Raw genomic sequence first — 14447 nt, 5'->3', positions numbered from 1 at the left:
TGAAGAATACGAGTCTACAGCTGCATACTGTATCCAACTCGGGGAGTAATGGCATGAGTACTGCTTTATACTGTTTAGACAAGCTTTACCGTGCGCGCGTTGGAAACTAATATTCGACTATTTCTGCTTTCGCGTCAGTCACAAATTCAGCCTGCAGGCACCGCGAGGCGAGGCGGAGAGCAGTCGAACAAACTGTAAACTTAGTCAAAAGCGACTAAAGTCTCCAAACTCCCAGGCTGAAGAGGCTTCAAACGCGAACGCTTCAACCTTTCTGGCTGTTTCAAGGAAGGATACGCCGCTGGACATGTGAATTTAAAGGAGATAATTGCCAAGCACAACAATGAAACCAACGACCGCCCCGTGTTGCTTCGGCTTTCTCCTGACTTGCCTCCTGTTTGGGTCGAGCTCCTCACAATCAGGTGAGTGAACGCCATCCGCCTGCTGCCCCGGTGCGCAGCTCTGTGGGCTATCTGTGGAGCTGGTCGGTGCGCCCTGAGCGCAGTGGCACAACTATTATCGAGCATACTTTTCCATGAACGCTGCTCTTTTTACGCGTGTGTCAGGAGGGTTTTTGACAGATCCAACCTGCGCCTTCTGCTGTGATTTTCACTGTCAACCTTGACTCATACTGTTGGAGAAACGCATTTAAACAGTTACAGTGAAAAGAGAGGAGGGGGGGGGGGGGGGGGGGGGGGGGGGGGGGGGGGGGGGGGTGACGCACTGTGGTAATGAAACACAGGTGACAGTCTGAGCAGATTGCAGGTTGTAGCGGTACATATCTGTTGTGTCGAGCTGAATGAATCCAAGCGAGGGACTTGCTCTGTCTCCTTCGTGCACAGAGCGGCACTGTTGAATTTGGAGAGAAAGGAGAGCATTTAATGTCCATCACACGTGTCCTTTAGACTCAGTGTGGACAAACAGAGAGGAGTAACAGCCTCGCTTTATAACAGACTACTGTGCTCTTGTTTTCCCTCCTGTGGATACACAGGCTGTCTTCTGCGAGACTCTGTTTCAAAAGTTCCTCATTGACCGTGTTTTTTCCTCCCTTGCAGACTAGTTTATCTCTAAAAACAATGCCAGTATGGATAATAAGCTGTAGTGTAACCCCTGCCTCTTTTTTTTCGGTTTATTTGAAATAGGACAGCGGGTTGTGTTTAACAGCACTACGCATAGGAAGCGTTGCCATTTCAAGGACACCAATTTGCCCAGAGCACTTAAAGTTGAAAGTCCTGTGGGGACTCGTTTGGAAACAGTGTCGTTGTTGTGGGTTGTTGTAGTGCTGATTTGTGTAACTCCCGCACCTGTGCAAAGGGTGATAAGTGGTGAACATTCATCCATATGCGTTCTGTAATCGGGATAAAAGCAAAGCGGATTACCGTGAAATTACATTATTCCTCATTTTAAAGCGAGTCCCCTCAGGGTTCGTGCTGACCACACTTTGACAATGAGCGGTGTAGCGCACATGACTATCACACTGGCAGCGGCAGTACCGTTTGTGCAGCGCAGCGGCGCTCTTTACGCACAGGGACTCATAGGTGCGCTCGCCAAGTGATCTTGTGTGTGTGTGTGTGAGAGAGAGAGAGAGGTTGTAAAAAATGACTAGTTGCCGAATATACAAAAGCAAAACACTACTATCATCATCATCCTCGCATGCATATGCAGTCATATGACTGTACATGTCCATAACGCACACAGAAGCTTCCTCTATACGTTCACTGCCTTTAGCGACGCTCCTTCCACCCGCTCTGTGAAACTATTTCACCACCTCTTCAGAGCCAGTGTTGATGTGACTGATTTGGGGAAATTGGATTAAACGCTAAATAACGCACATCAACTACACAAATGAAAATTTGCCCAAACACACAACAATATTGAGTCTTAAAAGTCGTTTTATTTTATACTTAAAGCCAGTGTTGAAAATCTGCAGTGGATGTGAGATAATTCCTCTTGTAGCCTCTCCATTCTCTGTCAAATCATGCCACACATTTTTTTTCTCTCGTGATTTTTTAACGAGCAGACACTTCTGTCTCGTTGTCCTTTGTTGATCTTGCTGCTTAAAAGAAGTGAGACTTTTTTTTCAAACAAGCTTCAAGTTCCATGAGCACAGCTTGTTTTTAAAGAGAGAAAAAAAAACATTATTTTTGCACTATATGCCCTTAAATTTAATCTCATAACTAGTGAATGCGCACAGTGTAACGTACAGGCCCTCCACTGTAACCTATGCTTAATAAGATCCGCGTCTACAAGGAGCAGAGGGTTATTGAATTAAAAGGCTGGATGCGGTTTAAAAGAGACTGAGTGTATAGGGAGGGATTCGTGTCGTAGCCCTGTGTTACAATGATGAAAACGCATTCAAATGAACTATTTCTAGTGCTTTTTATTGCTTATTCTGTTTCACCTTTTAAAGGAAAGCTGGAGAAACTGACTCGCCTTTAGTGCGAAGGAAAAGGCGGTACATTCAAGAAACACTTAGGTTTTGGATCTGGTCACCAGTTAGGAAAAATTGTCTCTCAATCTTATTTTATGTTTTTTTTTCACTTGTTTGAGTAAATTTGGATTTTAAATCTAAACATCAGCATATTGATGTTCATATGAACTCTCAAAGGCATGTTTTACAGCTGATTTCAGGAAATGAAGTCAAACACATTTTATCTTCCCAGAACAAATAGAATATAAAAACTACGATTCCCTTCAGGACCACTTCACGCGCCTGTGTTTCAATAACCTGTCTGATGTATTCTTCGGAAACGAGGGAATCCAGCATGAAGGTGACAGTGGTGATTGTCTCTCTCATACGCAGGCTGCTACCATCCCAGGGAGAGCTCTGAGTCATGTAGAATGTATTTGGAAGTTAAAGGAACACAAAAGACACACACACACACACACACACACACACACACACACACACACACACACACACACACACACACACACACAAGAGCGGATTATATAAATATCAGTATGTGAATCTGCGTAAACGCGGATTAAGTTCTGACAGTGAGTGGGAATTGGCAGAGAGTGTTTGTTTGCGTGTGAATACGTATGCGAACCAGCGCGTGCTCGCTCACACGCGCACTTGTTTTTTTGTTTTGTTTTTTCATATAAGGTGCTTTGATAGGAGCTTGCATCACCACTTATGAGCCATTAAAAAGGTAATGCTCCGTGATAAAGCGGCTAAATTCATGTAAGATTTGATACCATTCATGTTGGTTTGACATTTCTCTAAGATGACACCTTTTCAGCAACTGTGGAAATTAGAACCTTCTCTACACCGCCATGTTGTCATGTTTTTTTTTGTTTATTGCTGAAAAATCTCACAAATTCTGTAATTTTCCCAGCCCACATACAGAACCGTGTAATACCGGTTAAACACAAATATTACCTGATAAGACTGGAGTTAATAGGTTTTCATAAAACAGCAGGGAACATGTCAGCAAGATGCTGAGTGTGCCATAGCATCCCTGCACTGCACTCTGCTCTTGATCTGACTGCAGCTGTAGGCTGGAGCTGGAGGACAGAGGTGGGAAATGCATCCAGCTGTCGATCCTGAAACGTATGGCCATGTTCCAAAACTCTATCAATCTTTATGAATATTCATATTTTGTGTGCAAGAGTCAAATCATCTCTTCCAAATTTGAAGCTGTTTGTGTGTTGTGTGTGTGTGGTGTGTGTGTGTGTGTGTGTGTGTGTGTGTGTTGTGTGTGTGTGTGTGGTGTGTGTGTGTTGTGTGTGTGTGTGTGTGTGTGTGTGTGTGTGTGTGTGTGTGTGTGGTGTGTGGTGTTGTGTGTGTGTCTTGCTTGTATGTGTATGTGTATATATATATATGATATGTGTGTGTGTGCGTTGTGTGTATGTGTGTGTGGTATATTATATATATATATATAATGTGTGTGTGTATGTATATGTGGAGTGGGTGCTTTTTCAATTAGTGTAATAACTGCAAAGTAGATAATAAACTCCATCCTTAAACGACCCTGTTCTACAGCTCTAAGCAGTTTCTTCTTTCCTAATTCAGCTTTGACTCAGAAGGTGGATGAGACACTCTAGAAAAGTTGAAGGGTAGTTTAGTGGTTATACCCTCTACTACATCCTTGATTTTATAGTAGAACCCTCTGTTTACTGGATTGAAACTGACAGTGCGCATCCAGTGTGTAGCTGATATGTGAGTTCATAGTATATCAAAATGTTTACAAGGGGTCAAATGAGACACAGAGAGAGACTCAGCTAGGAAAAAAAGGAGGCATGAGGATTTATTATTTCTTTCCTTTTTCTCTCACCAGACAGTAGACTGACACTTCTTGTACACTATTCATCGTTGTGTTTTTTTTTTCTTCTTCTCCCGTTCTGGAGCAATGGGAAAGAATGGTGTCACATTTGGTGGCCCACACAGCTCTGCTTCGCCACAAAGCCCTCTTACAGTCATATCTTTCCCTGCTGTCGCCTGTTAAAGGAGCTTTGACCCTCCACCGCCACCAGGGTTTTTATTAGAAGAATGGCTGTCTTTGATTAGGTGGTGATGCACTTCCATTTGTAGGGAAAAAGGAATGTGAACCTCTGTGCTCTCGTCTCCTCGACTCAGTCTGGGTGAGCAACTTAGGGCCATTGATCCTCCGCGTAGCAACATCTGTTAAACTAATATAATTTAACATCAAATTATCCTGTCTTTCTTTTACAAGTAGCCAAGATGAGCTGAAAAAGATGATCAGTGGCAGCTGGAGGAGGAAATATGATTATTCAGTTAATGTGAATTATTCAATCTAGAAGACCACACTAGTGTTTTCCTCTTTCTGGTGAGTTTTTGTTGAGCTTTTCTTTGTATGACAATGATAAAAACTAAAAGACATAATAACAGCATCCTATTGCCCATATGTTAGTGACTACCAAAAAAAAAAGAAAACATTTGCTGCAGAAAAGAAGTTCAAACCATTTTTATTATGTTTTCCTCTCCTGGGGATTTTACCCTGCAGTCACATAAAGAATAAAAAGCCTTCTGTTTGTGTAATTCACACTGTGGTTTCATTGCAGAAGAGTGGAAACCATTAAGTTTTCGATAAATCTCTCCACTTCTCAAAAAACAAACTGCCTTTGGACCGCTGGCATCAATAATACATGTGTAGCACTCATAATGCCACCCAAGAATCCCTAATGAAAAATCACTCCAATGTTCCAACAGGGGCTGAAGGTGTGTGCAGCAGCCGACTCAAGAGTGAGTCTATGACTTTATTGTTCCTAATGGCGTTTTTTTGTTTTTAAACTGCTGTGATGTTACCGTAATATTCTTTAATTACTACCACAGGGACTTATAACTTTTATATTCTATCATATTCTTCAAAAATGTATTTGATTACCGCAGATTTCTTTGTTACGGTTGACAGGAGGACATTAATATAACTATTCCATTGTGGAGACACAGTTGCAGACATTGTTTCCCAGTTCTGACGTGTTGATGGGCTCATAACTAGTCGGACTGTCTGCAGCCAACAGATGTGATTGGATCATATCCTTTGTGACCTTTTACAAGCACAGGACCCTCATTTATCACCTGCAGTTATGGATGCGCCATGCATACATGTGCATGTGTTTTGCCATGCATCATTGTCAGCTCAGCTATTAAACGTCCTTCTTGTGAAGGATGTCATAATTGGTTTGGAGTGTCACCAATGTCTGTTCATGCTTAATGTGGCCAGCTGTTTATCACACGTGTGTTTAAAATGCAAATTCTATGTTTGAAGCTTGGTTTACAAGCAATTAGACGACTGCAGATTTGATAAGGTGTTTTGAAAATGGAATGCTTGTTGCCGTTTTTGACTGCCTCTATGTTCTTCCGCTTTTTATGGTTTCTCTTTTTTGCTATCGGTAAATTGAGTGAGCTTTGTGTGTGAGAATGAAAGAGAAGGGAGCCAGAGAGAGCCACGCAAATAGAAATACTGATAGCTCTGTGCAGCAAAGGCCCTGAGTGGTGAATACACAGCAACCAAAGTCCTTCATTAACAAGGTAGTGTAACAGACACACATACAAACTGTGCGTGTGTCCTGCTTGATATCTTTGACAATATACCACAGCTAGTTAAGACAGATTGGGGACTGAGTTCCAGTCGTGAGGAAATCAATTCACTGCGATTTAATTAGGTTGGCAAATGTGTGTTCAGGGCCACCAAGAAGAGCTTGCAGCATGAAAAACAATAAAATTCTCAGGGCTTCTAGTAACACTCCGGCTTTTTGAGAGAGCTGTAATGGAAGCGACACAAACAACACTCTAGAAAAGAGGACGAATGATGCGGTGTCATGCACAGTGCAGACAAATGTCAGTCAAAAAATCCCAGCTTTGACTTATTCTCTCTGCATCGCTGTTGCTGAAAGGTTTAAGTCCACTATCACAGTAAATAAGTTACTTGAACAAAGGTGAAGGCTATTTATATAAACAGTAAAAATGGCGGAACTCCAACCCAGTCAAGTGATCAAACCTTACTTTAACCGTTACTCAGGAAAACTCAAACAATCATGTGGTTTATAAGTATTCAAAATGAAACAATTTGCACAATTCTTTTGAAAAACAGCATGTTTTACCCCACACACCACACAGTAATGTTACAGAAAATAGAGCTGTTTTTTTGCAAGACACTGAACAAACAATTGCATCAACATTTTTACATTTGTTATTCTAAGCATATAAAGTATTGTTGTGATGTCTCCATAATATCCTTCTGAAATGTTGCACATTGTTTTTTTGTTTTTTTTTTAAGTAGGCTTCACATAATGTTGTCCTGCAGTGCAGACTGGTGCCAGTGTGCCTCACACATTGGCGCACACACTCCCACGAGACTCACTCCCACACACTCACACACATACCCACGCACATATACTGCCTTCACCCTGGGCCATCACTCTGAAGTATAAGGCAAATGTGTGACATCCCGGCCCTTGTAAGCCTCACTCCTGTGTTCACCCAACAATGTAGTTGTCGGGAGCCTGAACGCATCATGTATGTCTGTCACTTTGTGAGACTTTTGATCCTCTTTGTTGTTGCTGCTACTCTTCTCACAATAAGCCCGTCTGTCCTCCGCATCCTCCTGGAGGGCTGCAGGAGGCTGTCAGGCGCCAAGCCTTTTGACAACCACATTTTGAGGGTTTCAAAATGTGGTGACAAAGGGTCTGGCAAACATGCGCATACGCTGTGTGTGTGTGTGTGTGTGTGTGTGTGTGTGTGTGTGTGTGTGTGTGTGTGTGTGTGGTGACTGTTTCTCAGTGTTTGTGTGTATGGCTGCATGGTTGGGGGGGTAGAGGGTGACTGACAGACTAACCATGCTCCAGAGACTCTCTTTCTGCTTCAGTGTCTGCTTGTTCCTCTTCCTCCGCCCACCCTCTGCCTTCATCTGTGGCTTTGTAAGCCTCCACATAATGCGGGAGCATTAAAATGACAATGGAAATTATGGCTAATCTTTGTTAAGACACACTCATTACCGCCATGTTTTAGAATTAGAGTCCGATGATAAGAGTTGGTCTGCCATGCTTTTTCTCTCTCTGAAGCAACAGCCTGACATATTGGAGTGATGTGTTTTATTCTCACTTTTTTGTGTTTTTTTCTTTTTCTTTTTTTTCTATTCCTGCTCACAGCTAATAATGGTGGCGAACATATGAAAGGATGATAATAGGCTGACAACTTGGGCATGAAAGACTAGCTCTACCTTCAAACGAGCTTTTCATGCAGTTATGCATGTGGGTGTGTGTTAAAGGGCTGATTTCTCTCGACTCTTTCCCTCTCTGTCTCTTTCCTCTTTTAGTAATCCCCTTCTAAAATATTCATAGCTAATCTGCATTTACAATGTAATTACAGACGGGCTTTGAGTGATATCGGATATGGCCGGCGGAACACAGGCTTCACGCAAAATCTTGATTTGGTGATTTGTGTGTGTGAATAAATACGAAACAGCCCTAGGATGTGATATATCGTTTAAGGTTTAAAGTCATTTAAAAAATAATAATTAATATATAAAATATTTTCTTAATTACTCAGTCGGTCAATCAGTCAGTACACTTGGAGCAAGAGTTCTCAGTCTTTTCATGCCAAGAACCCAACATGATTTTAATAATTTACTGTATTTATTGACTTGCATCTGAAAGGAACTGTTCACTGTGTGTGATATTGCTGTACACACAGTTATCATGATAGCTCAAGCAGAATGAAATATGTCAAAATCTATCCCCTCTGTCTTTCTGTGTTGCCCCCACTGCTCAAAGTCCTCTTCCCATCTTTTGGGCACTGTTGGCTTCCGTTTAGTGCTAATGGAGCGGTGTGCCCTGTATGCTGTTCTTGCAGGTCGATTTTTCACTTGTGTTACAGAAGGGGGGGGGGGGGTGTTGGGGGCGGTGGCGTCCTTTTAAATGAAGCACTTGGCGTTTGTGACCTGTAATAAATGAGTTTGCAGTCAGTCATGGCAGCTGTAAGGAGACATCTGGGAGCAAGAGAGGGAGAGAGAGGGGAGATATTCAGACTTTAGTGGGAGACAGTTTATCTATGCGAGGATGAAAAATGGCTGCACCAAACATGCTATCACTTCCACAAAAAATAATATTAATAATGCTATGGTACAATGTTAGCAGATGACTATACAAATGTCAGGGGAAAAAATGCAGTAAATGAAAGGCTATATCATGGAGAATCTTACTGCAAATACAATCAAGATTTATATTAAATCACAAAATCGCTACTGAATACCATGAGAGAAATGTAAAACTGAACACAACAAGCACAGTATAAATGATGGCTGAGGAGCATGAGCATATAATAAGTAATTTTCTGTCTGAATATTAGTCAAATAGTTATTATTCATCAGGGCTGCACTGAAAAAAAAGAACCAGAGAGAGAGAGAGAGTCAAACAGGCTGAGGCGAAGAAAATGAGAAGAAAAACCTTGTGAACGGTAAAAATAATGATCAGTTTTAATTTCCGATTCGTCACCACTGATATGCATTTCTCAGCCTCGCCTCTCTGTGGGGTCACATCAATTCACAACAAACATGAAAAACGAACATAACAATTATAATCATCTTTGTTGTATGGTTGTACTTTGAGTATTTATGAAGGAAGTCATCTTATTTTTGCTTTAAATATTTTGACCGACTACTGAGTTAAAAAAAAAACTTGTTTTGGGGACTCTTGTATTGGAATATTGATTTTTGTTCTAAGAGAGAGAGAGAAAGAGAGAGAGAGATAGAGCATGAGCCAGAAAATACAGGAATCTCAGCACTTGGTGGCGTAATCATTGAGTCATTAGTACTGATCAACAGCTCTTTCAAAGCCCACATTATGATCATTTAGGCCCCTTTAACATCAGCCAAAGATACATTCGACTCTAGCTTCATAATTTATTCTTTTGTGTGGCTCTTTTAATGAATTTAATATCTGCTAGCAGATCAAAGTCATGACAGATAAGAGCATCTTTTATGAAAAGTAACATTTTAGTTTTCTGTAAATATAGATTTACTTTCAAAATAAGAGAGCCTTAAAGGAAATGTTTGGTACTCTTTCTAGCCTGGAGTAGTGTGGCTGTCGCTGGTGTGAAGCAGCAGTCACCTTGCAGCAGAGCAGAAATAGCGCAGCTCTCTTTCCCTGGATGTGAAGGTACATAAAGCACAGGATGAGAGGAGCAGGAAAGGCAATTGACCTTGGCTGCTTTTGGGGGCTGGCTATACAGCCATCCGGCTTGATGCTCTGGCTCTGCAGCTTGGCGGAGAGCGAGCGGAGAGGAAAGAGACAATGCTGAGTATGGCAGTTATTGTTCAGTGTAGAAAAGCAGATTTTTTTTTTTTTGGTTTGAATTTATGTAAATCAGTGAAATTTGAACGATACTGCAAAAAAATATGATCCTGGAAATTCTTCTCTTTGGTAACATCACTATAAGTTGATCAGAATGAAATGTGTCATTTTTTGTCGTCACACTAGACATACAGTACAGCAAGCCTAATATTTTGTGTGTGTGTGTGTGTGTGATGGGATGTGTGGGCAGGATGGGAGTGTGTATCAAATGTGAAAGGAGCTGAGTAAGTGCAACCCAGGTCCAAAGTCAACCCTGCCATTTTGCCCCGCTGTGTGCTAGACTGTTTACCTGAGACAGGGGTGCTTTATCTCAGCCAGTCACTAGTGTACGTGTAAACACACAGGGGGGTGCACTGTATATCATGCTGTTTTCAGCCCCCCTGCCTTTGTTCCAAAACCTCTCTCCCACAGAGAGACATTATCCCCCGTTGGCAAGGTGAATGGGGTGCTGATATAAGATTATTTGTAGCAGCCAGAGTGAGACAGAAAAGAAGGGATGGGGGTGAGGGGCGAAAAAAAAAAGAGAGGCTCTCCTAATTTTAGACGGAGAAGGGCAGCCAGGCAGCCGAGTACACAGGAGGAGAGGTGTCTTTTGGCGGGGATGGGACATGGGTGAGTGTCTTGGGAGCCTTGGTTAAAGTGGTCGCTATCACAGGAGCTGGACGGACAATTAATCAGCAGCGGCCCAGAGGGGGAGCTGGGGCTCTGACAGGGACACTTCATTCTGCACAGGACACACACACACGCACACACAGACACACACAGACACACAGATCTGCTGACAGGCTCACCCATAGCTTCTTCTCACCTCTTTCTTTTCGCTTCTGTTCTCATGGCTTATCTTGTTTCCTCCTCCTTGTCCTCCTTTCTTCTCTCATCTCCCTTCTTGTGCTCTTCTTTTTCTTCCCTCCTGTTCTCATGTTCACTTTCCCCCTCCTCTCTGCTCCCCTTGTCTTTTCTCTTGACGCTTTCATCTCCTTTTTGTCTATCCTCTCCTCTCCTCTCTTTTCCTCTTCTCTCCTCTCCTCAAACATGTGTTTAGCTCTCTGAACCTCTTCATTAGAATAAGTTAAGAGTCCCTCTTGTGACCTGACAGCTGACTCCAAACTCTGTAAGAGTTGGAGTTTCTTGCGGCTGTAGAGGGAGAAGGGAGGTTGGCAGAGGAGAGAAATAAGGTGAGATAGGATGGACTGGTGGCTATACTTCACCCTAACTGCCCCTCCTGTCTTCCCTGCACTCATCCCTCCATTTCTGCCTTTCCACCCCACCCTCTTTCACTCCCCACGGCTGGCGCTGAGTGATTGATGGATTCAGATTTGACATGGCCCGGATCACCCGAGGGCGTGAGCAAGGACACTGGTGAGATTTAGTCAGACGCCGGAGAGAGGCAGACAGGGAAAGTAAAAGACAAAGAAAGGAAGGTGGGAACAGTCGACACTGTTGACCATCATACCTTGCCAGGGTTGCAGGGGTGAGTAAACTTTTTCCTCAAACAGTGCACCTGTTCGCAGTTTTCCATTGCATCACCCTGTAGCCTTTCCTCTATGTTCCAGGAGACATTTTTTTTTGGATGGAATGGGAGCAAATTGACCTTGCTCACCGTTATTTATGACAAGGATTTCAAATGGTTTCAAAACGTAGGATATACTCTGCCTCTCAGAGCGTCCCAAACAGTGACATATGAAACTGAGCTGTAGCTACCGTTGTGTAGTCATGTTTGATACGGACATAGATGTCTGATCATAAATGTACCTACAGTGAGTTCAGTGTATGTGTGTCTCCAAGTTTAATTGAGTGGTGTGCTGCCTCCCCCTCCAAGGGGGGTCCTGGTCCTCCCAGTAAGCAAACACCCACTTGACATGGAGCCAGGCAAAGGGGGAACAAGGCCCTCAGTGTCTTCCTGCTCTAAGTGCTTTGTCCTGGAGGAGGCTCCCGCCGTGGCTCCTGGCTCGCAGCTCCACGTGACTTGCCTGGAAATGAGGGACGCACTTGTCTCATGAACATTGTCTGGACAGGGATGGGTCCTTTCCAAGTCAGACTCAGGCAAAATAGATCTGAAAGTTCAGAATCCATGCAACATTCTTTCATGTAATAATTGTGGTGCAGGGGTAAAAGTCTCACTCACCACTACAGATAGACTTTAGACAAATTACTAAAATCATCTCATATCCAAATTAGGTGATGCAAAATACCAGCATTTAAAGTTACAAGCTGGTGGACAAATTAATGGAAACATGAAGAATATTGCTGAGCTGTCTTTATTTTTACTCTTGAACAACAATCTGTACAACTTTGTTAGCTGCCTTATACTTGCTACTTTGCCTTTTTATATTATTCCCATGCAGCTAATTGTGGATTTTGTTGTTTTGTTTTGCAAAAATCTCCTCCCACAGTACAATGACTGAACTATTGAAACATTTCTCACTCTCTTGTCTGTCATATACTCACACACTTAGGGAGTGTGGCAGACATTGCCAAGTTGAGGCTTCAGTATCCTTCACTCCTTTAACCACAGGTCCTGACAGTGTCTTGCCAAACTTACTACATCATTTTCCAAAAGCTCAATCTTCCCCTTCCTCACACCAAAATACAAAGCTGGTGTTTTAAGCTTCATGTACTCTGCAGTCCGTTGAGGACAGCTCAGTTTTTGAATGAGGAAAATTTTTTTTTTTTTTTTTTTTTGTGGACAGAAGGCCAAAATGGAAAGAAGAGGACGCCTTTTCAAATTTAGCTAGTGTGGATGTACTCTGTTTCTTAAGGCATGATTCAGCAATTCCCCCTCTGCACCGTACCTGCCTGCCTCAAGTCCTCCCAGTAAACAGGCAGATTCATCCTCTCAGTGCTGGCAATATCTCCCAATCTCTCTGTCTGCACGGTGATGAGCATATTGTGTATGTGTCACCCAGCTGTCTCGGAGCCGTGTCTGGCCATCTGAGCAGTAAACACAACAACAACAGGTATCTTCTGCTCTCGCTCTCACCACCGCCTACCATACTTCAGGCTTTTGCTCTCTGTCTGACTTGGCAGCAATGTGAAGTCAATAGGATGAATAAAACATACCTGAATCAGAGCCCTCTACCCTGGGAAATGTCAAGCTGTCAGTATAGCTTAATGGGAAAACATAGGGCTGTTCCCAAGGGTCAGACTGTTTATCGCGCGCAACACCTACAAACCAGGGGAGTTGGTTTATTTGTATATCACAAATGCACAAACTCTAGTTTGCTTTACTTGAAGTTGTCGATTGTTGACACACTTATATGTATCCAAGCATTTCATGAATGATCAAGATGAATAAAACAGATATTTGTTATTTACAAATTCATGTTGTAGGGGAGTTTTATAAGCTCCACTATGGTGTAATGATCCAGCATTTTTCAGGGAGCTTTGGTCTTGTAGCTCAGGAGCATAAAAATTGTGCTTTTTCTTGCTCAGTTTGGTTCGGTCTCCATCAGGGTTTTGCTGTGTGAAAACCCACAGTACTGCAAACTACTTTGGGTAAAAACATCCTTGAAGTTGCATTTGTTATGCACATTTCATTCAACTGGTCTGTCACTGAAAAACTACCATTTAACACGCATTACTACACATATTACACGACACTCATATGAGCCAATGGTGGTGGTAGCTAACCCCTGCAGCTAATTATCTTTAAATTAGGGCTGAGGTCTAGGTTTAATTAGGCCTAGCCACAAGGAGGTTTGAAGCTCCACACTAACTCCAGCAACTTCAGCTGCCAAACCTCATCAGCCTAATGGAGACTCAAACACAGAGGGCCCTCAGGGGCCTGACAGGCTAGCCTGACTTTCTGCCTTATGCTAACCAAGACCCCACACACACACACATATACTCACATACACTACTACTCAAACACAATAAAGAGACATGAAGTTAAAGTGAGACAGGTTGTGCAAGAATGTGTGTAGCAGAGGAGTTAAACTTTTTAATTGCATCATTCAAATAACTATCGGGGTATATAACTAAAGCGTTAACTCCTCTCTGTTTATTTTCTATTGCTCGCACTAAACAAACAAACAGTCCACGTACTTGTCTAACCTGTTTCAACAGATATTGAACTCTGCCTAGCTTGCACTTGTAGAACTGATTTGAAATTCTGAAAACTCCTGAATGGTCTATGGTTGTCCTCATGCAGCACATATCTCCCCTTATTCAGCAAATCTGTAATGTGAATTGGAATTGGTCTGCTGCTTCTTTGTAGCCATCTGGTGTAAGGTAGACTGTCCGCCCTTTTGGAAAAAAAAAAAAAAAAAAAGTCTTCCTCTTGGAAGAAAACAGGAGGCTGAGAGCACAGATCTCACTCTTCCATGCCAGTGCCTGTTTCTTACCTTTATTCCCCTGCCATCTCCTTCTGCTGTGGAAATCACAACTCTGCTGTTAACACTCAGAAAGGCGTGTGTGTGTGTGTGTGTGTGTGTGTGTGTGTGTGTGTGTGTGTGTGTGTGTGTGTGTGTGTGTGTGTGTGTGTGTGTGTGTGTGTGTGTGTGTTGATTTTAATACTACTGGCAACAGTGTTTTCCATTGTGCGGAGTCAAATGCACATGAGCTTTGTAAGCCATCAGTCACACAAAAACGCATAACACGGTGAGCTTTGTTCACACACCCTCTATATCCTC

The 14447-nt window shown here is 42.7% G+C and overlaps 1 protein-coding gene across 1 annotated transcript in view; it reads left to right on the top strand.

Annotated features, from left to right (window-relative positions):
• Positions 1-340: 340 nt before the first annotated feature.
• The window catches only part of LOC111218871 (receptor tyrosine-protein kinase erbB-4-like), a 318365-nt gene continuing 304258 nt past the window's right edge, over positions 341-14447 (top strand). The window contains exon 1 of the mRNA XM_022741351.1: positions 341-419. Within this exon, the coding sequence (XP_022597072.1) occupies positions 341-419 (79 nt within the window). The remainder of the gene's footprint in view (positions 420-14447) is intronic.

This window comes from Seriola dumerili, unplaced genomic scaffold (assembly GCF_002260705.1).
Source record: "Seriola dumerili isolate Sdu_G_001 unplaced genomic scaffold, Sdu_1.0 BDQW01000052.1, whole genome shotgun sequence".
NCBI lineage: Eukaryota > Metazoa > Chordata > Actinopteri > Carangiformes > Carangidae > Seriola > Seriola dumerili.
This window is presented reverse-complemented; position numbering and strand designations above follow the sequence as displayed.